Source organism: Mobula hypostoma, chromosome 20 (assembly GCF_963921235.1).
Source record: "Mobula hypostoma chromosome 20, sMobHyp1.1, whole genome shotgun sequence".
Taxonomy (NCBI): Eukaryota; Metazoa; Chordata; class Chondrichthyes; order Myliobatiformes; family Myliobatidae; genus Mobula; species Mobula hypostoma.
In genome coordinates this window covers 34,331,293-34,357,065 of record NC_086116.1, presented here as the reverse complement: position 1 = coordinate 34,357,065, position 25,773 = coordinate 34,331,293, and the positions used below count along the sequence as shown (strand labels likewise).

The 25,773-nt window shown below is 44.4% G+C and overlaps 2 protein-coding genes across 2 annotated transcripts in view; both read right to left on the bottom strand.

The window, feature by feature from the left end:
* Positions 1 to 14,800, bottom strand: part of LOC134359429 (histone-lysine N-methyltransferase SUV39H2-like) — a 53,091-nt gene extending 38,291 nt beyond the window's left edge. Inside the window, exon 1 of the mRNA XM_063072651.1 lies at positions 11,908 to 14,800. Within this exon, the coding sequence (XP_062928721.1) occupies positions 11,908 to 11,947 (40 nt within the window). The 5' untranslated portion in view covers positions 11,948 to 14,800. The remainder of the gene's footprint in view (positions 1 to 11,907) is intronic.
* A 914-nt stretch (positions 14,801 to 15,714) lies between these two features.
* Positions 15,715 to 25,773, bottom strand: part of hspa14 (heat shock protein 14) — a 31,956-nt gene continuing 21,897 nt past the window's right edge. The window contains exons 11-14 of the mRNA XM_063072645.1: positions 23,500 to 23,715; positions 22,195 to 22,368; positions 20,998 to 21,068; positions 15,715 to 17,398 (exon numbers count right to left, since the gene is read on the bottom strand). Of these exons, the coding sequence (XP_062928715.1) occupies positions 17,320 to 17,398; positions 20,998 to 21,068; positions 22,195 to 22,368; positions 23,500 to 23,715 (540 nt within the window). The 3' untranslated portion in view covers positions 15,715 to 17,319. The remainder of the gene's footprint in view (positions 17,399 to 20,997; positions 21,069 to 22,194; positions 22,369 to 23,499; positions 23,716 to 25,773) is intronic.

The window sequence follows — 25,773 nt, the reverse complement described above, 5'->3', positions numbered from 1 at the left end:
CCTTAGTTTTTTAAATATTATTCCTGCTTTTGCACTGTTTTTAATTCAATTATTTAATAAACAAATATATACTTACTGTAATTGATTTACTTACTTTTTTCTGTATTATCATGTATTGCATTATACTGCTGCTGCTAAGTTAGCAAATTTCACAACATATGCTTCTGATATTAAACCTGATTCTGATAAGACATGCCCTTTAATCTAGCATACTGTAAATCTGCTCTGCATCCTCTCTGAAGCTTTCACATACTTTCTACAATGGGGCGACCGGAACTGAACACAATCGTCCAAATGTGGTCGAACCAGGTTTACAGAGCTGCAACATTACCTCATGGCTCTTAATCTCAATCCTCTGATGAATGAAGGACAAAACACCATATGCCTTCTTAACCACCCTATCAACCTGCATAGTAGCTTTGAGGGATCTATGGATGTGGACCCCCAAGTTCCCTCTGCTCCTCCACACTGATAACAAAGCTGCCATTAACCCTGTATACTGCCTTCAAATTCGACCTTCCGAAGTGAATCACTTCACACTTTTTCTGGGTTGAGCTCCGTCAGTCACTTCCCAGCCCAGCTCTGCATCTCTAAACAAGATGCTCAAGTTGGAGCCAGTGTGGGTGGGCAAACACAGGAGTGAGGGCTGTCGTGAGATGGTGCAGAGGCAGCAGGGTTTCCCTAATACCATATGGCATAAGAGCAGAATTAGGACATTCAGCCCATCGGATCAGCTCCACCATTCCATCATGGCAGATACATTTCCCTCTCAACCCCATTCTTCTAACTTCTCCCCATAACCTTTCATGGCCTGACTAATCAAGAATCTATCACCCTCCGCCTTAAATATACCCAATGACTTGGCCTCCACAGCTGCGAGTGCGAACAAATTCCAGAGATTCGCCACCTTTTGGCTAAAGAAATACCTCATCTCCATTCTAAATGGACATCCCTCTATTCTGAAGTTGTGCCTTCTGGTCCTGGACTCCCCCACCATAGGAAGCATCCTCTCCGCATCCACTGTATCTAGGCCTTTCAACATTTGATAGGTTTCAATGAGATAACCTCTCATTCTTCTAAATTCCAGTGAGTACGGGCCCACCGAAACTCAATACATTTGAAAGGGCACATGGCAAAAGCTTTTCATAAATTCCACGCATAATTGTTTGTGTGTTATTAGTTGAGGCAGATTGTGTTGGTCTATTATTGTGACTTGGATGAAGATTGGACCACATTGTATGAATAATTAATGTAGAAAACCAGATAATTGCAAAGGGTTCACAAATTTTCTCTTGCAATTGTACATCCTTGCTTTTATATTCTAGTCCTCTCAAAATTAATGCTAACATTGCATTTGCCTTCCTCACCACCAATTTAACCTGCAAATTAACCTTTAGGGAATCCTACACAAGGACTCACAAGCCCCTTTGTCTCTTCAAGTTTAGAAAATAGCCTATGCTTTTATTTCTTCTACCAAAGTGCACAATCATACACTTTCCAACACTATATTCCATTTGACACCTCTTTGACCATTCTTCTAATCTGTCCAAGTCCGTCTGTAGCCTCCCTGCTTCCACGACACTATCTGCCCCTCCACCTATCTTCATATCATCCGCAAACTTGGCCACAAAGCCATCAATTCCGTAATTGAAATCACTGACATATACCGTAAAAAGAACCGGTCCTAACACAGACTCCTGCAGAACACCAGTAGTCACCAGCAGCCAACCAGAAAAAGCTCCCTTTATTCCCGCTCTGTCTCCTGCCAATCAGCTACTGCTTTATCCATGCTAGTATCTTTCCTGTAATACCATGGACTCTTAACTTGTAACTCTTGTCAAAGGCCTTTTGAAGATCCAAGTACACAACGACCACCGATTCTTCTTTGTGATTCTTCAAAGAATTCCAACAGATTTGTCAGACAAGATTTTCCCTTGAGGAAACTATGCTGACTACAACCTATTTTATCATGTGCCTCCAAGTACCCTGAAACCTCAGCATTCAACTCCAACATCCTCCGAATCACTGAGGTCAGACTAACCGGCCTTTAATTTCCTTTCGTCTGCCTCTCACCCTTCTTGAAGAGTGGAGTTACAGTTGCAATTTTCCGGTCCTCCAGAACCATGCCAGAATCTAAAAGATCATTACTAATGCCTCTACATCTCTTCAGCTAACTCTTTCAGAACTCTGGGGTGTAGTCCATCTGGACCAGGTGACTTATCTACCTTCAGAGCTTTTAGTTTCTCGAGAACCTTCTCACTAGAAATAGCAACTGCACCCACTTCTGCCCCCAACATTCTTAAACCTCCGGCATACTGCTCATGTCTTCCAGTGAAGACTGATGCAAAACATTTATTCAGTTTGTCCGCCATTTCCTTGTCCCCCCCACTACTACCTCTCCAGCGCCATATTCCAGCACTCCAATATCTACTCTTGCCTTTTACTCAGAAAAAATATTTTGTATCCCCTTTGATATTGTTGCCTAGCTTACCTTAATATTTCCTCTTTTCTTCCCTTATGGCTTTTTTGTTGCCTTCTGTTTGTTTTTAAAACTTCACCAATCTTCTAACTTCCCACTAATTTTTGCTCTATTATATGCCCTCTCTTTCCCTTGTCAGCCACGGTTGTGTCATTTTGAATTCTCTCTTCATCTAAATAATAGTCTGCCCATTTATTTCTTCCACCAAAGTACATGACCATACACTTTCCAACATTGTATTTCATTTGCCACTTCTTTGCCCATTCTCCTAAACTATCTAAGTCTCTCTGCAGGCTCTGTTTCCTCAACACTACCTGCTCCTCCACCTATCTTTGTGTCATCGGCAAACTTAGCCACAAATCTATTAATCCCACAGTCCAAATTATTGGCATACATTGTAAAAAGCAGCGGTCCCAACACCAATCCCTGTGGAACTCCACTGGTAACCGACAGCCAGCCAGAATAAGATTCCTTTATTCCCACTGTCTACTTTCTGTCAATCAGCCAATGCTCCACTTGTGCTAGTAACTTCCCTGTAATTCCATGGGCACTTATCTTGCTAAGCAGCTTCATGTGCGGCACCTTGTCAAAGGCCTTCTGAAAATCCAAGTACACCACATCTACTACATCTCCTTTGTCTACCCTGCTTGTAATTTCCACAAAAAATTGCAGTAGGTTAGTCAGGCAGGATTTTCCTTTCAGGAAACCATGCTGGCTTTGGCTTATCTTGTCATGTGCCTCCAGGTACTCCGTAATGTCATCCCTAATAATCGATTCCAACAACTTTCCAACCACTGATGTCAGGCTAACAGGTCTATAGTTTCCTTTCTGTTGCCTCCCACCCTTCTTAAATAGCGGAGTAACATGCAATTTTCCAGTCATCTGGTACAATGCCAGAATCTATCGATTCTTGAAAGATCATTGTTAAGGCCTCCACAATCTCTCCAGCTACTTCCTTCAGAACCCAAGGGTGCATTTCATCAGGTCCAAGAGATTTATCCACCCTCAGACCATTAAGCTTCCTGAGCACCTTCTCAGTCGTAATTTTCACTGTACATACACTTCCCTGACACTCCTAAATGTCCAGTATACTGCAGATGTCTTCCACTGTGAAGACTGATGCAAAATACGCATTCAGTTCCTCTGCCATCTCTGCGTCTCCATTACAATATCTCCAGTGTCATTTTCTATTGGTCCTATATCTATCCTCAACCCTCTTTTACCCTTTATATATTTAAAAAAGCTTTTAGTATTTTCTTTGATATTAGTCGCCAGCTTCCTTTCATGATTCATCTTTTCCTTCTTAATGATCTTCTTAGTTTCCTTCTGCAAGTTTTTAAAAGCTTCCCAATCCTCTATCTTGCCACTAGCTTTGGCTTCATTGTACGCTGTCTCTTTTGCTTTTACTTTGGCTCTGACTTCACTTGTCAGCCACTGTAGTGTCCTTCTTCCCTTCGAAATTTTCTTCTTATTTGGAATATATCTGTCTTGCACTTCCCTCATTTTTCACAGAAACTCCAGCCATTTCTACTCTGCTGTCCTTCCTGCTAGTGTCCCTTTCCAGTCAACCTTGGCTAGTTCCCCTCTCATGCCCTTGTAATTTCCTCTATTCCACTGAAATACCGACACATTGGAATTTAGTTTCTCCTCAAATTTCAAAGCGAACTCGATCATATTGTGATCACTGTTCCTTAAGGGTTCCTTAACCTTAAGCTCTCTTATCACCTCCAGACCATTGCACAACACCCAATCCAGCACAGCCGATCCCCTAGTGAGCTCAACAACAAGCTGTTCTAAAAAACCATCTCTTAGATATTCTACAAATTCTCTCTCTCGAGGTCCAGCAATGGCCTGGTTTTCCCTATCCACTTTCATCTTAAAATCCCTAACGATTATCATGACATTATCATGAGTTCACCCCACATCCTTCTAAATTCCAGCAAGTACAGAGCCACAGCTATCAAATCTTCCCCTTATGATAACCCTTTCATTGTCAGAATCATCCTTGTGAACCTCCTCTAAACCTTGTCCAATGCCAGCACATCTTTTCTTAAATGAGGAGCCCAAAATTGTTCCCATTACTCAAAGTGAGGCCTCAGCAGTGCCTTATAAAGCCTCAGCATCACATCCCTTCTCTTGTATTCCAGACCTCTTGAAATGAATGCTAACATTGCATTTGCCTTCCTCACCACCAGCTCAACCTGCAACTTAACCTTTAGAGTGATCTGCACAAGGACTCCCAAGTCCCTTTGCACCTCTAATTTTTGCACTCTCTCACCATTTAGAAAACAGTCTACATATTTAATTCTACTACCAAAGTGCATGATCATGCATTTCCCAACATTGCATTTCATCTAAGTCCTTCTGCAGCTAACTGTTTCCTTAACACTACCTGCCCCTCCACCAATCTTCGTATCATCTGCAAACTTAGCAACAAAGCCATCTATTCCATCATCAAAATCATTGATATACAGCATAAAAAGCAGTCCCAACACCAATCCCTGCGGAACACCACAAGTCACTGGCAGCCAACCAGAAAAGTATCCTTTATTCCAATCAACCAATGCTCTAACCATGTCAGAAACTTTACTGTAATACCACAGGCTCTTAAATTGGTAAGCAGCCTCATGTGTGGCACCTTGTCAAAGGCCTTTGAGGAAGGACATTCTTGCTATCGAGGGAGTGCAGCGTAGGTTCACGAGGTTAATTCCCGGGATGGCGGGACTGTCATATGTTGAAAGATTGGAGTGACCGGGCTTGTATACACTGGAGTTTAGAAGGATGAGAGGGGATCTGATTGAAACATATAAGATTATTAAGGGATTGGACACACTAGAGGCAGGAAACATGTTCCCGATGTTGGGGGAGTCCAGAACCAGAGGCCACAGTTTAACAATAAGGGGTAGGCCATTTAGAACGGAGTTGAGGAAAAACTTTTTCACCGAGAGAGTTGTGGATCTGTGGAATGCTCTGCCTCAGAAGGCACTGGAGGCCAATTCTCTGGATGCTTTCAAGAAAGAGTTAGATGGAGCTCTTAAAGATAGTGGAGTCAAGGGATATGGGCAGGAACAAGGTACTGATTGTGGATGATCAGCCATGATCACAGTGATTGGTGGTGCTGACTCAAAGGGCCAAATGGCCTACTCCTGCACCTATTGTCTGTTGCTTTACGAAAGTCCAAATATACAACATCCACTGCATTCCCTTTATCTATCCTATTTGTAATCCCCTCAAAGAATTCCAACAAGTTTGTCAGGCAAGATTTTTCGCTTTAAGAAACCATGCTGACTTTGTCCTATCTTGTCCTGTGTCACCAAGTACTCCATAACCTCATCCTTAACAATTGACTCCAGCATCTTCCCAACTACTAAGGTCAGGCTAACTAGCCTATAATTTTCTTTCTGCTGCCTTCCTCCTTTCTTAAAGACTGCAGTGACATTTGCAATTTTCCAATCCTCTGGCACAATGCCAGAGTCCAATGATTTTTGAAAGATCATCACAATCTCTACCACTACCTCTTTCAGAACCCTAGGGCGCAGTTCACCTGGCTCGGTGACTTATGTACCCAGAGATCTTTCAGCTTTTTAAAGCACTTTCTACCTTGTAATAGTAACTGCACTCACTTCTCTTCTCTCACACCCTTCAACATCTGGCACACTGCTAGCGTCTTCCACAGTGAAGAACTGATGCAAAATACTCATTTAGTTCAATTGCTCCTTGTCCCATGTTATTATTTCTCTGGCTTCATTTCCTAGTGGTCCTATATCCATTCTCATCTCCCTTTTTTTTCATACTTGAAAAAACTTTTGCTATCCACTTTGATAATTGTTTGCTAGCTTGCTTTCATATTTCTTTTCCCTCCTAATAATTCTTTTACTCTCTGTAGGTTTTAAAAAGCTTCCCAATCCTCTCTTTCCACTAATTTTTGCTTTGTTGTATGTCCTCTCTTTTGCTTTTAGATTAGCTTTGCCTTCCCTTGTCAGCCAGTTATAATATTTTGCCATTTGAGTATTTCTTCATTTATAGAGTACATCTACCCTGCACCTTCCTCATTTTTCCCAGAAACTTACACCATTGCTGTTTTGCTGTCACCCCTGCCAGCATTTTCTTTCAATTTATTTTGGCCAGCTCCTCTCTCATACCACTGTAATTTCCTTAACTCCACTGAAATACTGTTACGTCAGTCTTCACTTTCTCCCTATCAAATTTCAAGCTGAACTCAATCATATTGTGATCACTGTCTTCTAAGGGTTCTTTTACCTTAAGCTCCCTAATCACCTCCGGTTCTCTGCATAACACCCAATAGCTGATCCCCTAGGCTCAATGACAAACTGCTCTAAAAAGCCATCTCGTAAGGAAACTCACTTTCTTGAGATCCATTACCAACCTGATTTTCCAATCGATCTGCATGTTGAAATCTCCCATGACAATCATAACATTGCCCTTTTGACTCCTTTTCTATTTCTCGTTGTAATCTTTGTTCCACATCCCAGTTACTGATGGGAGGCCATATAACTGCCATCAGGATCATTTTACTCTTGCAGTTTCTTATCTAAACCCACAAAGATTCAACGTTTTCCGATCCTATGTCATACCTTTCTACTGATTTGACGCCATTCTTTACCAGCAGAGCCATGTTACCTCCTCTACCTGCCTTCCTATTCCTCCAATGCAACAAGCAACCCTGGACATTCAGCTCCCAACCATAACCACCCTTCAGCCACGATTCAGTGATGGCCACAATATCGATAATCCGTAAAAGTGCAACAAGCTCATCCAGCTTATTTCTTGTACTCTGTGCATTGAGGTATAACACTTTGTGCAATGTATTTTCTACCCTTATTGATTCTGCATCCCTCGTACACTGACACTCACCCTGCTGGCTGCAATTTTGTCCTATCGTCTGCCTGCCCTTCTTGACAGTCTGACTGCATGCTATCTTTGCTTTTTTTTATCATCTGTCCTATCCTGAGTCCCTTACTCTATTTCCCACCCCTCCGTCAAATTAGTTTAAACCCTCCCCAACAGCTCTAACAAACCTGCCTGCAATAATATTGGTTCCTCTCGGGCTCAGGTGCAACCCGTCACTTTTGAACAGGTCATACCTCCCCAGAAGAGATCCCAACAATCCAAAAACCTGAAGCCCTGCCCCCTGCACCAACTTCTGAGCCACGCCAAATCATCCTGTTTCTACCCTCTCTGGTGTGTGGCACAGGCAGCAATCCAGAAATTACTACCCTGGAGAGCTTTCTACCTAGCTCTCTGAAATCTCTTTTCAGGACCTCTTTGCTTTTCCTTCCTGTGTCATTGGCACCAATATGTTCCGAGACATCTGGCTGCTCTCCCCCCCCCTCCAAAATGCTGTGGACCCGATCTAAGATGCCCCTGACCCTGGCAACTGGGAGGCAACATACCATTCGAGTGTCCCGTTCACGTCCACAGAACCTCCTGTCTTCATAAGGTCACTCCTCAATCTCCTATCCTCCATTCCCACCCTGCAGCCACGGAGGATGAGAGGCGTTCAAAATGATACCAAGCATAGATAGCGACTTTTTTCCCTCAGGGTAAAAAGGGCTAATATCAAAGGACATCCTTTTAAAGCGGAGGTTCCCAATCTGGGGTTCATGGACCCCTCGGTTAATGGTAGGGGTCCACGGCATAAACAAGCTTGGGAACTCCTGTTTTATGGTGAATGGAAGAAAGCACAGGTGTCAGAGGTAATTGTTTCTTCAACCACACAGAATGGTAGGTGGGTGGTGATGGTTGAGGCAGATACATTCGGGCAGGGGCTCCCAGCCTTTCTAAGCCATGGACCAACACCATTAAGCAAGGGGGTCCGTGGATGCCAGGTTGGGAAACCCTGGATTAGGGACATTTCAGAGTCTCTTAGACAGGTACATGGATGACAGGAGGGCTACGTGGGAGAGTAATCTCGGAGCAGGTTAAAAGGTGAGCACAACAACCAGACTATGTTCTATCCAGCCAGCCCCAGTAACTTCCTCCTCACTTCTTGCATCACTCCAGTTTGGTGACTCGTTCCTAGAGCAGGGCAATCAGAACTGAACACAGTACTCCGAAGGTGACCGTACCAACATTGTGAGCAACTGCAACATGGTGGCCCCACCGCTGCGACCCAATAGTCTGACCAAACTCCATACTCCTTCCACACCGCCCTCTCTAACTGTGTCACCATTTTCAACCCACTTGAATTTAATTAGTCCCTCACATAAATTCTTCCTAACTGGTTTCAAATCACGCTCCACAGCGCTTCTAAGAAATATCCCAAGCTGCTTCATGGTGTTAAAAGCACTGGCATATTCACACACAAAGTGCTGGAGGAACTTAGCAGGTCAGGCAGCATCTACGGAGGGAAATGAAGTCAACTTTTCAGGCTGAGACCCTTCATCAGGGCTGGAGAGCAGGGGAAAGAAGTCAGAAGCATGCTGTTTATTCCACAACACAGATGCTGTCTGACCTGCTGATCTCCACCAAAGTTCAAAATAAATTTATTATCAAGAACATATATGCCATAAACACGAGAAAGTCTGCAGATGCTGGAAATCCAGAGCAACACACAGAATACTGGAGGAACTCAGCAGGCCAGGCAGCATCTATGAAATTGAATAAACAGTGGACGCTTCGGGCCGAGACCCTTCTTCAGGACTGAGAAGGGAGAAGATGCCAGAATAAAAAGGTGTGGGGAGGGGGAGGAGGTTAGCTGGAAGGTGACAGGTGAAGCCAGGTGGGTGGGAAAGGTCAAGGGCTGGAGAAGAAATAATCTAATAGGAGAGGGGAGTGGATCATAGGAGAAAGGGAAGAAGGACGAGACCGAGAGGGACATAATAGGCAGATGAGAGGAAGTGAAATGTCAGAGTGGGGAATAGAGAAAAGGTGGGGGTGGGGGAGGGAGAGAGAGAAATTTGTTCACCAGAAGGAGAAATCAATATTCATGACCTGAGGTTGGAGGCTACCCAGATGGAATACAAATGAAATAAATGGTGCTGCTCCGCCACCCCGAGGGGCTTCATCGTGACACACAAGGAGGCCATGGACTGGCACGTGGGAAGGGGAATGGGAATTTAAATGTTTGGCCACCACAAAGTCCCACTTGTGGAAGATGGTGCAGGGGTGCTTGACAAAGCGGTGCCCCCAATTTACCACGCATCTCACCAATGTAGACAAGGCACCATCTCCACTGGGAGCAGGAGCACTGGGCACAACGGACAACCCCAACAGATTCGCTGATGAAGCGTTGCCTCACTTGGAAGAACTGGTTGGGGCCCTGAATGGAGGTGAAGAGGCAGGAGTAGCTCTTAGGCTACTTGTAGGAAAACGTGCTCAGAGAAAGATTAGCAACACACATCAAAGTTGCTGGTGAACGCAGCAGGCCAGGCAGCATCTCTAGGAAGAGGTACAGTTGACGTTTCGGAAGGGTCTCGGCCTGAAACATTGACTGTACCTCTTCCTAGAGATGCTGCCCGGCCTGCTGCGTTCACCAGCAACTTTTATGTGTGTTGCTTGAATTTCCAGCATCTGCAGATTTCCTCGTGTTAACAGAGAAAGGTAATTAGGGAGGGACAAATGGACACGGAGGGAGAGATCCCTGCAGAAAGTGGAGGTAAAGATGTGCCGCCATACACTACACTGGGATTCATTTTCTTCCAGGCATTCACAGTAGAGAAAAGACATAGAATAGAATCAGTGAAAAACTACAAAGACTGACAACCAGTGTGCAAAAGAAAAAACTGTGCAAACACAATAAATGATATTCAGAACATGAGTTGTAGAGTCCCTGAAATTGTGCCTATAGGTTGTGGAATCAGTTCAAAGTTGAGGTGAGTGAAGTTACCCTTGCTAATTCAGTAGTCTGGTGGTTACAGTGGGGAGAGAGCGGGTGTCCTTGCCTATCACTAACGGCACTCCATGTAAATGTGCTCAGTGATAGGCCTGTGATGGACTAAGCTGCAGAAATCACTTTTTTGTCGGATTTTCCTTATGTTTTGTGTGTGCTGAAGATTTCCAGCACTTGCAGAATCTCGTGTGGCTGATTCACACTGTATGGGCTCTCTCCACAGAAAACCCAAGTTAACTCAGCTCCCAATGTCGTTTCCAGTCCACAACTGTAACGGAGAATGAATAATTGTTACACCTAATCCGGCGCAGCATATAAAAAGCACACCGGGATAAAGAACACGATAATTAAAAAAAATACATACAACGTTAGGCGAAGCTTCTTTCACGTTTTTTTTTGTAAAAAGCAGAACTTTTCACCATACTCTACAAATGGCAATAATCTTAACTTTTCAGGGAAATAGAATAGCACAGGTACAAAGTTTAAACTACTCCACACCGTCACGGGTAACAGTTAACGTGAAACACACTCGATTTCACACACTTTGGCGCTTTTCTACTTGTCAAGCAACGGCCAGCCCCGACTCCACAGGCGAAACTCGTCAGAAATACTCGATTTAAGTTCTGGCATGAGGCGGGGGTAGAGTACGTGTACAGAGGAAGGGCAGGCACTTTTAACACTCGCTGCATTGCTCTTTGTAGGAAGCAGCCGCTCTCTCCCAAACCGAAACCAAAGTTACAGCAGTGCGATTTCCCCGCCAAGCGAACGGCGCTGGGTGTATCAGAGAAAGGGCAGCCTGCTCTACCCCTCACAGGGGCCTGGGATCGAAGCACTAAATGCAGTTAAATAAACAAAAATAATACACAAGGGAAAGTTGGGGCAGGTATTGTTAAAAAAAATCGATGCACTCGCAGTCTCTGTCTAGCCGGTTTGAAGGATTAAAACAGCGACAAGACCCCTGGAATCGTAGATAAAACCAAGGTCCCCGGGAGCCAGTGCGAAGATCCGAACTCCAGTTGCAAGGGAGTCCCGGGAAACAGTGCACGGACCCGGGGCTCCAGTTGCAAGGGAGTCCCGGGAAACAGTGCACGGACCCGGGGCTCCAGTTGCAAGGGAGTCCCGGGAAACAGTGCACGGACCCGGGGCTCCAGTTGCAAGGGAGCCCCGGGAAACAGTGTACGGACCCGGGCTCCAGTTGCAAGGGAGCCCCGGGAAACAGTGTACGGACCCGGGCTCCAATTGCAAGGGAGCCCCGGGAAACAGTGTACGGACCAGGGCGCCGGCTGCAAGGGAGTCCCAGGAAACAGTGCACGGACCCGGGCGCCGGCTGTAAGGTGGTCCCGGGAAATAGAGTAAAAACCCGGGCTCCGATTGCAAGATAGTCCCGGGAACCAGCGCAAGGTCGCCGGCGCCAGTACAATGGTTCCGGGAACCCTAACGGAAGGTCACCCCGGACGCCAAAGCAAGAGCCGCACAAGAGGCGGCGAGCTCCGTGCGGCGGGGGTGGGGGGAATGCACCGGCCCCGCCGGCGTCTCCGTAGCCCGAGTGCGTGGCCCCCTCCCAGCAAATACTCACTTCCTCGCATTTCAGCCATCTTGCTTTCCCATTCAAACATGGGGGCGCGCAAAAGACGCTGTATTAGAATGTAAAACTCCTCCCTCCTGCCCGCCCGAGAGGGGCTGGTGCTGACACAAAGAATGCAATGCACTCTGAACGAGCCGGAGCTGCCGGGGGAGGCGCTGGACACCCGTCCGAAGGGACGGGAAGGCCTCGGCCGGCTTGCGGACTGGCTCTATTGTGCGCGTTTCATTGCATCTTGAGACGGGCCGGCTCCGACGGCGTGCGTCTCTTTGCGGATGCCGCACACTGGAGATTGTAAAGGTGGCGGTGGGGGAGAGTGCACCAAACTGCACGGAGAGAGGGCAAGCCGGAGGAGAAGCGGCTGGAGGCTAGTGCAATGCTCCGGTCGGTTTGCGGACGGGTTCCCGGCCGCCGCCGCTGCAACCCAGCGGACCGTTTCCCTGCAAGAAAACCGACTGAAAACACAAGGCAGCGGCCGTGTCCCCGTCCGTAACGTGAACGTATTTCGCCTGCGTTAAAATGCCCGGAGAGAGGGTAATTCCTCAACAGTGGGGTTACTAAAAATAAAACACACACACCAAGCCCTCTGCCACTCTGCATTTATTTTCTTCTTTTTTGGAAAAAGCTTTTTTTTGCGATTTTTAAAAATAATCACCCTTGCGTGTATAACTCCCTACCCCCACGGCCAGCCTCTGTGACGGCCTCCAACCGACAGGTGTCAATCATTCCCCAAAAAAATGTCATCATTCACCTCTACACTTCCTCTCCACCCCGCTCTCCTCCAGAAGTACCCTAAGCCTAACAGTTTGTGGGGCATTTGATTCCCTGCAGATGCCTCAGTGTCATCCAGCACGAAAGCAGGCCCTTCGGCCCAACTGGACCATGATGACCAAGTTGCGTACCTAAGCTAGTCCTATTTTCCTGCGTTCGGCCCATATCCCTCTGAACCCGACAGTGGAGGTTTGAGATCAGTTTTCCTTCTCCTGGATGAGCTGGCGAGCTCCACCTGCCTGTAGTGACTGGTTTTAAGGCGCCAGCAACCTGCCTTTGCCCCTTCTGTCAGTGGAAACGGTTCCACAGGTCGTAGTAGCTAAGGGGCACGTGAAGGCCAGGAGCTGGCCTTGTTTGTCAGAGGCTGTCTTGAGACACATGCCATTGGAGCACTTAATAGTTTGTGGGAGCTTATCCCCCCACTACCTCCTCTGGCTGTAACAACCTTCAGGAACCAAACCCTGCCTATCCATGTACTTGCCCAAATATCTTTTAAATGTTATTATTGCACCTGCCTCTGGCAGCTCATTCCATATTCTGGCCACACTCTACATGAAGAAGTTGCCCCTCAGGTTCCTATTTGGTGTAATTTGTCCCCTTTGCTTGCATTTGGCTTGTATCCCTCCCTGTGGGTGCCAGAATGTGTCCTGTGGACTGACTCCAGCACAACCCATTAGCTGTTAATGCGAGCAGCGCACTTCACTGTATGTTTGGATGTACATGTGACAAAGCTAATCTTTATTTTTAAACCTTTCCTATCCATGTACTTGTCCAAATGTCTTTTAGTGTTGTTATTGTGCCCACCTCTACCACTTCCTCTGGCAGCTTGTTCTATATACTCATCACCCTGTATCTGAAGAACTTGCACCTTAGTCCCCTATAAATCTTTCCATCTCACCTTAAACCTATGCCCTCTACTGTAGCTTTAGACTCCCTTACCCTGGAAGTAAAGACTTGGACCACGCGCATCATCTACGCCGCTCATTATTTTATTAGCATCTGTAAGTTGGCCTGTGCTGATCCACTGGCTGGAGTGTTTACTGAGATCTTTAACCGCTCGCTTCAGCAGTCTGAGATACCAACCCACTTCAAGCAGGCTTCAATTATACCGGTGCCTAAGAAGGACATGATAACCTACCTCAATGACTATCATTCAGTAGCACTTACATCCCAGCTTTGAAGCATCTCAACTCCTCTCCAATTTGCCATCTCATTGACTCTTCACTCAACCCTGGAACGTCTGGACAGCTGAGGTGCATATATCAGGGAGCTCCTTATCGACTACAACTTCACATTCAATACTATCATCCCCTCAAAACTAATCAATAAGCTTCAAGAACTTTGCCTCAACACCTCCTTGTGTAATTGGGTCTTCAGATTAGCATTAACATATCCTCCACAATCTCCAACAGCATGGGAACCCCACAGGGCTCTGTGCATAACCCCCTGCTCTACTCACTCTACACTGTGTGGCTAAGCACAACTCCAATGCCCCATGCAAGTTTGCTGACACCACTGTCATTGGCTGAATCGAAGGTGGTGACAAATCAGGATATAGGAAGGAGATTGAAAACCTGGCTGAGTGGTGCCACAACGACAACAACCTCTCACTCAGTGTCAGCAAGACCAAGGAACTGATTATTGACTTCAGGAGGAAGAAACCAGAGGTCTATCAGCCCGTCCTCATCAGAGGTAAATTCCTCGGTATAATTATTTTTGAGGACTTTTCCTGGGCCTAACACATACGAGCAATTATAAACAAAGCACAGCAGCACCTCTACTTTCTTAGGACTTTGTGAAGATTTGGTATGACATCTAAAACTTTGACAAACTTCTATAGATGGACAGGACTGGAAATGAAAGAATATAAAGGGACAAATAATATTCTGATTATGTTGTTGTTGTTGCCCGACCAAGGCACACACATTTTGGGTGGCAAAGTAGCACAGCGGTTAACATAGACCTGGGTTCAATTCCTGCTACTGTCTGTAAGGAGTTTGTACATTCTCCCCATGACTGTGTGGGTTTCCTCTGGGTGCTCTGGTTTTCCCTCACATTTTGAAGACTTACAGTTTAGAGGTAAATTGGTCCAGGGAGTGTAATTGGGTAGGATGGACTCACTGGGCCAGAGGAGCCTGTTACCATGTGATATCTCTGAATTAAAAAGTCTGCTTCCCCTTTCAATTACGGCTGATTTTTAAAACCTATTATCTCATCCAATGCGCGAACCAACCTTTGCTCTGAGCAGGATTTATTTATTTATTACACACAGCCTTGAAACTGCATGGCATTTAAATTTTTTTTGCAATAGGCATACTATGAATATTTAGAATGAAAATTGAAAAATCACATACATTTGAATTTGTCTATTAATTGAAGGGTATAATGAAATACAGTGCAACTAAGAAAACCTTTCATGTTTTGTAGACTTTCTTTAGGTGCGCCCAGTTCCAGCTGAGCAGCAACAAAGGCTATGTGCATGGGAGCATTTCAGTGACTGCACGGCTGAGCAGCTTAAAGGGAACAGTGCTCCCATCTTACCACTCCCTCCCCACCCCTGTTACACTTAAAACCCCCTCCCTTAATAATCAATACTAGCCTTTTGGAGCTCTTAGTAGCAATGGATTCACCACCCTATGGCTGAAGAAATTCCTCCTCGTGTCAGTGTTAAAGGGGCATCCCTTTATTTCTGTGGCTGTGCCCTCAGGTCCTAGAGTCTCCTACAGATAGAATCATCCTCTTCACATCCACTCTATCCCAGGCCTTTCAGTATCTGGTAGGTTTTGATGAAATCTTTACCTCCACCTTTCTTAACTCCATCCAGTACAGCCCCCAGGGTCATCAAACACTTAGTCATTGTTTGAAACATTTTGCAGAATTTAGCAAAATGCCCTTATTATTTCAAAGTTTAGACAGTGTACAATAAGATTTCTTAAGGACTTATTCTGCATGTCAGTGGGTGTTTTATCATCCATCCGTGCCCATTTCTTCTCAGATTTGACAGTGTTCAATCTCAATGGGATAAGAATGTAATCACCACACTTGAGGGTCATCAAACTGCACATGACGCAGTTGTCGTCTGTTGAAACTGTTTTATTGGAAGCATTCACTTAAAGGCAGTGTATTTGTACATTACAACTGTATGACTGCTCCCTCCACAACACACTCTTCTGGTGTTTTCCAGTCTGGCTCCTCACCACTCTGAGTTCCGGCAACGATATGATAACAGCACTGTCCCATCCACCGCTTGTGGCATAGCATCCCACAGTAGATTCAACTGTAGCCAGGTCAGCACTACAAACCACACCTCATAGGATGACAGGCACCTTGACAAAGGAATGGCATAAAAAGAATGGGCAACCAGTGCCTTTTCCCCAGGGTGGCAAGAGAATATAGAACCTACAGGCACAATACAGGCCCATAACGTTGTGCTAACCTGTTAACCTACTCCGCGATCAATCTAACTCTTCCCTCCATTTTTCTGTCATCTATGTCCCAAAACCAGAGGATATCTGTTTAAGGTGAACGGAGAAGAAAAGTCCGAGGTAGGTTTTGTTTTTGCACAGAACACACTGGCAAGGCTAAATTGACAAGAACATCTGGAAGTCTGTGCAGAGAAGATTTACCAGGATGCTGCCCGATTTCTTATGAGGAAAGGATGAGCGAACTAGGGCTTTTGTCTTTGGAGTTGAGGAGGATGAGAGACAACTTGATGGAGGAGTAGAAGATTATGATAGGCATAGATGGAGTGGACAGCCAGAGATCCCCCCCACCCCCCAGGACAGCAAAGGCTCATACGAGGACATCATTCTAAGGTGAATGAAGAAAAGTATAGAGGGATGTCAAAGGTAGGTCAGGGGTGATGGTAGAAGCAGGTACATTAGGGACACTTAAAAGACTCTTGGAGGCACATGGATGGAGGGTTTGGGCTGTGTAAGAGGGAAGGGATAGATGGACCATGGAGTGTTTATATAGGACAGCGCATCATAGACTGAAGGGTCCATAGTGTGTTGTACTGTTCTATGTACATGAAGCTTATACAGTACAAGTTACTGTATAATGTAGTTGTCATGGCAATGAAGAACAACGGCACAGAAATGCACTGGTATAAACTGTCAAGTTCAGAAACTGGCTCAGGAATGCCATAGCTTGTCCTGTTCTCATCCCTCAGCACATTTCCAAATTATTAACCCAAAGGTAGAGAGACCCTTCAATGAACATCACATTTCACTTTGCACAGGATTTATTCCTGATAACCAAAAGGAGATCAGCCCCCTGAACTAAATGATGGAACAAAACTTTATAAAGGACTGATACCTTGTTTCAGACAATATTCAGTTTACATCAGAATGTTACAATATCACAACAAAACTCCAATGAACTGAAACATTTCTGCTCCTCTTGGTTGATGCAACTTGACCTGCTGAATATTTCCAGAATTTATTTCCAATTTCCAGCACCTGCATATTTTGAGTTCAAGATCAAAGCAGGATCTACATTTGACCACAGTCCACGTTCTTTTTTAAAGAAACAGAACACTACATTTCATAAACAAACCCAGAATTGGTGGGTACAAAATGGATCCCTCAACAATTTGGATCACGAGGTTAAAGCAGTTCCTTTCTTGTCAGTCAGCTATGATGCAACTTCGATAGCGATTGCCTCTGAGATTCCTGTTTGCTGCTCAGTACACGTTACGTGAAGTGAACCATCCCTTCAAAGAAGAAAAGCTGGTGAGTAAGCGTCAAGTTAGAACATCAAAATGATTAAATATCAAAAGACTTGCACTCAGTGGCCACTTTATTAGTTACCTCCTATACCTAATAAAGTGGCCACTGAGTCTATGTGGTCTTCTACTTCAGCCCATCTACTTCAAGGTTTGACATGTGTGTTCAGAGATGTTCTTCTGTACAGCACTGTTGTAACACCTGGTTATTTGAGTTACTGTTACCTTCCTGTCAGCGTGAACCAGTCTGGCCATTTTCCTCTGACCTCTCATTAATGAGGTGTTTTTGTATACAGAACTGTCACTCACTGCATTTTTTTTTTTAGCTTTTCACACCATTCTCTGTAAATTCTAGATACTGTTGTGCACAAAAATCCCAGGAGATCAGCAGTTTCTGAGATACTCAAATCACCCCATCTGGCACCACATGGTCAAAGTCACTTAGATCACATTTCTCCCCCGTTCTGATGTTTGGTCTGAACAACAACTGAACCTCTTGATCATGTCTGCATGCTCTTATGCATTTTTAAAATAACTGCCACATGATTGGCTGATTACATATTTGCATTAATGAGCAGGTATATCTTATAAAGTGACCATTGAGTGTATACTTGTTATTGTGGTCCTTGAGTAGGTGAGGATCTCGCTCCTAGAACTGCCAAAACCAAGCTAGCATAGTTGTCTCGGTGGAGGAGTTGCAAGAAAGGTAATGTTATGAGCAATAAGTCTGTAAGGTAAGATGGGCAGTAGACACAATGGGTGAACAGTTTAATGTGTGTTTATTTTAATGCTAGAAATAAAAATTAAAGAGACTAGACTGGTTTTATTTGTCACATGTACATAAAAATACACAGTGAAATGCATCGTTTGTGCCAATATCCAATACAATCCAAGGATGTGCTGGGGCCAGCTTGCAAGTGTTGCCATGTTTCTGGCACCAATAATTAAACATTAAGAGCAAGGGATTTGAACTTAGAGCATGGATCATGGAACTATGATGTCCCCATTAAAGATTTGGTTGAGAGAGGAACAGGATGCTGAATGTACCAGGATTTTAAAGAAGACTCCTGGTGTTTTACAGGAGCCTGAAGACACTCAGACACCCCTAGGCCTGAGTCGACGTAGTAGTAGAAGAAGACACTCTGTTTTAGGGAACAGCTTCTTCCCCTCAGCCATCAGATTTCTGAATGGACAAAGAACCCATGAACACTACCTCACTATTTTTTTTCTTATTTTCTCCCGTTGCACTAATTACATGTCTAAATCATTGTTTTTTTTAAAAAATATATACTTTCTCAGTCCTGAAGAAATGTCTCGGTCCAAAACATCGACTATCTATTCATTTTCATAAATATTGTCTGACCTGAGTTCCTCCAGCATTTTGTGTGTGTTACTATTTTATTCATACATATTTCATATTGTAATTTATAGCTTTTTATGCATTGCAATATATTGCTTCTGCAAAACAACATACTTCACGACACATGCCAGGGATATTAAACCTGATTTTGATTCTAATTCTGAAATGCTGTACTTTGGGGGATCAATTGTAAGGAGACAATACACTGTTAATACAAGACCATTTACAGTATTGATGTGCAGAGAGATTCAAGTCCATAGCTCCCTGAAAGTGGTTGATAGTGTAGTAAAAGAGGTATATGGATACGAGTCGAGGTATTGTGTTTGAGTCACAGAAACATAAAAAAACCCCACAGCACAATACAGGCCTTTCAGCCCACAAAGCTGTGCCGAACATGCCCTTACCTTAGAAATTACCGAGAGTTACCCATAGCCCTCTATTTTTCTGAGCCCCATGTACCTGTCCAGGAGTCTCTTAAAAGACCCCATCGTATCCGCCTCACGCACTCACCACTCTCGGTGTAAAAAACTTACTCCTGACATCTCCTCTGTACCTACTTCCAAGCACCTTAAAACTGTGCCCTCTCGTGCTAGCCATTCCAGCCCTGGGAAAAAGCCTCTGACTATCCACACGATCAATGCCTCTCATCATCTTATACACCTCTATCAGGTCACCTCTCATCCTCCGTCGCTCCAAGGAGAAAAGTTCACTCAATCTGTTCTTATAAGGCATGCTCCCCAATCCAGGCAACATCCTTGTAAATCTCCCCTGCACCCTTTCCATGGTTTCCACGTCCTTCATGTAGTGAGGCGACCAGAACTGAGCACAGTACTCCAAGTGGGGTCTGATCAGGGTCCTATATAGCTGCAACATTACCTCTCGGCTCCTAAACTCAATCCCACGATTAATGAAGGCCAATGCACTGTATGCTTTCTTAACCACAGAGTCAACCTGCGCAGCTGCTTTGTGTGTCCTATGGACTTGGAACCCAAGATTCCTCTGATCCTCCACACTGCCATGAGTCTTGCCATTAATGCTATATTTGCCATCATATTTGACCTACTGAAATGAACCACCTCACACTTACCTGGGTTGAACTCCATCTGCCACTTCTCAGCCCAGTTTTCCATCTTATCAATGTCCTGCTGTAACCTCTGACAGCCCTTCACACTATCCACAACACCCCCAACCTTTGTGTCATCAGCAAATTTACTAACCCATCCCTCCACTTCCTCATCCAGGTCATTTATAAAAATCACATAGAGAAGGGGTCCCAGAATAGATTCCTGAGACACTGGTGACCGACCTCCATGCAGAATATGACCCATCAACAGCCACTCTTTGCCTTCTGTTGGGCAAGCCAGTTCTGGATCCACAAAGCAATGTCCCCTTGGATCCCATGCCTCCTTACTTTCTCGATAAACCAATTGGAATTATGTTGTAGCTGTACATTTCTGAACAGTCTATGAACCCATGAACAGTGCCTCATACTGTTTTGCACTATTTTGAAACTATACTACCGCTGCAAACAATACATTTCACATCATATTAGGGAGTGAAAATAAACCTGATTCTGATAAAACTGGTTCGGCTGCATCTGGAGCATTGCATTCTGTTCTGGTCACCTCATTACAGGAGGGTGCAGGAGAGGCTTACCAGAATGCCGCCTGGATTAGAGGGCATGTGCCATAATGAGAGGCTGGGCAACCTTGGGTTGTGTTCTCTGGAGTGGTGGAGGCTAAGGGGAAATCTAATAAGAGATTTAGAAGATTATGAGAGGCATAGGTAAGAGTTAACAGGGAGTATCTTTTACCCAGGGATGAAATGTCTAATACCAGGGGACGTGCATTAAAGGTGAGAGGCGGTAATTTCAAAGGAGATGTGCGGGGAAGTTTTTTTTTTAAATGTACAGAGAGTGTTGAGTCCTGGAATGCACTGCTAGCGGTGGTGGTGAAGGCAGATACAATTAATGTGTAGACAGGCACATGAACGTGATGTTTTTCTTGTGAATGTTGTGTCTCTGATGTGATGTGCCAGTGTTGCTGCAATAACAATAAACCTGACTTTGATGTTGACTCTGGGTATGCATGCTTATGGCAACAATAAACCTGAACTTAAGGGTAGATAATAACAAATCATCATTTAAAAAATAAAATCTCCCATTTTTGTTTCCAAATCCACACACCAACCAACCCTCTTCTCTTACAAGAATCTTCAAGACACATACCTTTTCATGGTAAGTATAGCTAGGATTTCATGGTTGCTGCTTTCTTTCAGTTGTAAATCTCTGAGGACAACCTAGTCAATAAAACAAAGAAGGGAGAAAGCAGTTGCTAATGTGTTCTAAATGGAAAAATTCACACAATTACATTAGGTTTCCAAGGTGTATAACAGACTTCACCTCTGTCATTTGTAATTCAAGCCAGAACTTTGACCATTTATTCCCCTCCATAGATGCTGCATGACCTACTGAGATCCTCCAGTATTTTGTATGTGTTGCTCTAGATGACCAGCGTCTGCAGGATCTCTTATAACAAGGATGTCAGAATCTGAGGTGTTCTGACAGTTGTCTCTCAATCCCAGCCGCCACCAACAAACAGCATTGAGACCCTTCCACAGTAACTCATGGCATGGGAACTGCAGCGAGGGAAGACAGCTCCAGACAGCCCTGCTCTGTGCATCTACTATTAAAGCCCTCCGGCTTGTGTATTCAACCTATCTCCTTATTATGCCTTCTGCACCCTTCCTTTGCAGTCCTGATGAAGGGTCTTAGCCTGAAATGTCAACTGTTTATTCCTTTCCATAAATGCTGCCTGACCTGCTGAGTTCCTGCAGAATTCTGTGTGCTGCTCAACTTGTTAACAGTAAATTGGTTTATTATTGTCACACCCAAGATACAGCAAAAAACATTGCTTTGGATGCCACTAGTACAGATAATTTCATTACAATGGTACACTGAGGTAATGGAAGGTAAAACAATATCAGAATGCAGAATAAAGTGTTAAAGTTACAGAGAATGTGCAGTGCAGACAGACATTAAGGTGGAAGGGTTATGATGAGGTAGACTGTAGGATCATTCAGAAGAGTGATATCAGCAGGATAGAAGCTGTCCTTGAGCATAGTGGTACATCCTCCAGGCTTCTGTATCTCCTGCCCGATGGGAGAGGGGAGGAGAGAGAACGTTTGGCTTGGGTTGGGTCTGTGATTATGTTGGCTGCTTTACTTAGCCAATGAGAAATGCAGATAAGAAATGCCTGATGCATAAATGAAAAATGGACATGCAAGAAACAGTGAAAAAAATGCAGGGTTTATGTTATATATAATGTTGAGGACTTCATGTTCTGTCTGTACAAATGTAAGCAAAGAGATTGATTGACAGACAAACCACACAACATTGTTTATAGATTGGTAAACTAACACACACCTGTGCCACTTTGTCTCTCACTGTTTCGCATCCCTTTCCGCCAGACTGGTAAAGCTCGAGACACACAGATGGTGTGGTCCCTGGCGCCCGGAATGCATGCTGTCTTCTCGCTGGGAGTGGAGTACCCGATGGAAACACGACGGTGTAGGTGTCAGAGCCAGTCACGTCAGTCTCCTGTACACAACACATGGGGTTAAAGGCAACAGTTCGTGAAGATGCATCTCTGTAAAACGTATGAGAAGGATGCATCTACATTGTAGAGGTTCGATAGAACGTTAACTAATAATGCAAAGAGTCGTACTGCACACAAACAGGCCCTTTAGCCCATCAAATCCACTCTGACCTTTTGTCCATCTACACTAATTCCCATTTGCACTCGGGCCCTATCCTCCAGTGCCTGTCTAAGCTGATAAACTGGAGAAATAGACAGAAGTCATGTTGTTCAGCAACCCTGGTAAAGAAAAAAAAACTGAAAAATCAAGTTGCGGGCCAAGGAAAGATTTACTCGCACTTGAGGATTCCAGATATCAATCACTCAGTGTAAAGAACTTTTCCCCTCAGAGCTTCTTCCTCTCACCTAAAAACTTTTCTCTCACACTTTCAACACCTCACCATGGGATAAAAGATTCTGACCACCCACCCCATCTGTACGTCCCATAGTTTTACATGCGTCCTATCACATCACCCCACGGCCTCCTTCACTCCAATCACTGCCCATAATTAAAAGCTCCAAACCCAGCCACATCCTGGTGAATGTCTCTGCACTCTCTCCATCACGACCACACATTGTTTAGTGAGGTGACAAGTGATGCACACACAATATTACATGATGCAACATAACCTCCCAACTTTTATATTCTACACCCTGACCTATCAAAGTGACAAAAGACACTGACCTTGCATAAATGTTAATCATTAATCGTAGACTTCTAGTTCTAAGGTTAAGGCAGCACAACAACATAAGGGCTAATGTAATGCTTTATAGTACCAGCGACCCAAGTTTAAACGTGTCACTGTCTGAAAAGAATTTGCACCCTCTCCCAGTGCCTGCAGAAGATTTCCTTGGGGTGCTCCGGTTTCCTTTAACATTCTAAAGACATACGGGTTAGGGTTAGTAGGTCGTGGGCATGTTATGTTGCATGGCAACACTTACTGGCTGCCCCCAGAACATTCTTGGACTGTGTTGGTTATTGATGCAAATCATACATTTCACTCTGTTTCAATGTACATGTGACAAATAAAGCTAATCTTTCTTACAGCTCTGAATACCCAAGGGGCTTGCAATGGGAAATTAGACTACACTACCTTAGCGAGAATGTCTCGGGCTGAGCACTCCACGATGAGACCCTCCTCCTCCAGTGCAATGCTCTCCTTCCCCAACAGCAAGGCAGCCTCAGTTGCAGCACCAACTGCAATCACTTCATCGGGAGGGATGGAGTTCAGCAAATCGACGTCTCGGAACAAGTCTCGAATCATCTGCTGCAATTTTGGAATGCGGGCTGAGCCCCCACAGAGCACAACCTAGAGAAAAAAGAAACAAAACACATTTGACCCTCTGATGTGAACAATGAGAAAAACATGGATTTTGGTTCGCAGAATAGCTTAGAATACTCTATCGACCATTCAGATGGACTTAAGGAGCTCCTACTTTTTTTTTTTACAATATATATCATTTATTTTGAGATACAGCACGATAACAAGCCCTTCCTGCCCAACAAGCCATACCACCCAATTTTACCCATGGAACCAATTAACTTACTATATCCATACCTAAAAGGCCAAACTGAATCTTCAAGTTCAAGTTTAATTGTGATTCAACTATACACATGAATACAGCCAAACAAAACAGCGTTCCTCTGGTCCAAGAGGTAAAACACAATACCGACAGCTGCACACAGCATGTATAGCACATGTAATTATGATAGTAGAAAAACAAGGTTACAAAAGTAATGATAATTTCAAAAATTTTTGTAATTACATGTTTTTTCTGCTATCATAATTTGTAACAATCCTGAAGAAGGGTTGGCCCCAAACATCAACTGTTTGTTCTTTTCCATAGATGCTGCCTTGCCTGCTGATTTCCTCCAGCATTTTGTGTATGGTGCTTTGGACTTTCAGCATCTGCAAAATCTCTAGTGTATGTAATTTGTAACTGTATGTTTTTCTCCTATCCATAAGTCTTTGGAATGTGGGAGGAAACCGGAGCACCTGGAGGAAATCCACGTGGTCACGGGACAAATGTACAAACTCCTTACAGACAGTAGCAAGAATTGAACCCCAATCACTGGCACTGCAATAGCATTACACTAATCAGGACCGTGGCACCCCATAACTGGAAGACCAAACTGAAACTTAGAGGCAAATGCTTGATTCTAACCTGACTCTGTCAAACAAGATTGGAATTAAGTAAATGATGAGAATAATTGGGAGGCGACACAGCAGCGTAGCGGTTAACGTGATGCTATCACAGCTTGGACCATTGAGGTTTGGAGTTCAATTACAACACTCCCTGTAAGGACTTTGTACGTTTTTCCTAGTGACCGTGAGAGCTTCCTCTGGGTGCTTCAGTTTCCTCCCACATTCCAAAGATATACCGGTTGATTGGTCATTGTAAATTGTACCGTGATTAGGCCAGGGTTAAATTGGGGGTAGCTGGGTGGCGAAGCTCAAAGGGCCCATTCCACACTGTACCCTTAAATAAATAAGTAAATTACATTTGCCTTCAAAGTACCAACATGAAACAAAGTAAATCAATAAAGATCTAACCTCCACATGAGGAAATGCAGTGTGAAAACACTAACATTCGAAGTTTAAGTGTTAATTTCTGAGAGGTGGTCATCTATTAGATCAGCCCAGAAGGACCTATCTGCAACCTAAGCAAATGCTTATTCAGGTATTTGTCAATCATACCCTTTTCAATGATGAGTTCCAAAGGCCCGGGTTTTGGAGCTTGTTGATTAGAACTGAAGGTATGATCATGTTGAACGCTGCGCTATAATCAATAAACAGCAGTCTGATGTAGATATTGCTATAGTTTGGGTGATTGAAGGCTGAGTGGAAAGCCAGTGAGATTGCATCCACTGTAGACCTATTGAGCTGATAGGCAAATTGCAATGGGTTCAGGGCCTTGCGCAGGCAGAAGTTGATTCTAACTATGAGCGACCTCTCACAAAGCATTTAATCACAGTAGTTGTGAGTGACACTGGGTGATAGTTACAGAAGCAGCCCACCCTGCTCTTCTTGGGCATTGGTACGATTGTCGCTCTTTTGAAACAACTGGGAGCCTGCAACCGCAGCGGTGAGAGATTGAAGGTGTCTCTTGAACACTCCTACCAGTTGGGTGGCACAGGTTTTCAGAGCCCTACGGGGTACACCATCAGGGCCTGACATTTTTCAAGGGTTCACCCTCTTGAAAGATGTTCTGACATCATCTTCTGTGACAGAGATCACAGGGTCACCATATGCTGCAGGAATTTGCACAAGTGTGCATCACAGGCATTGGAGCTCATCTGGGAATGGAGCATCACAGCTATTCATGGAGGGACGTTTAGCTTTCTATGAAGTAATGGCCTGCAAACC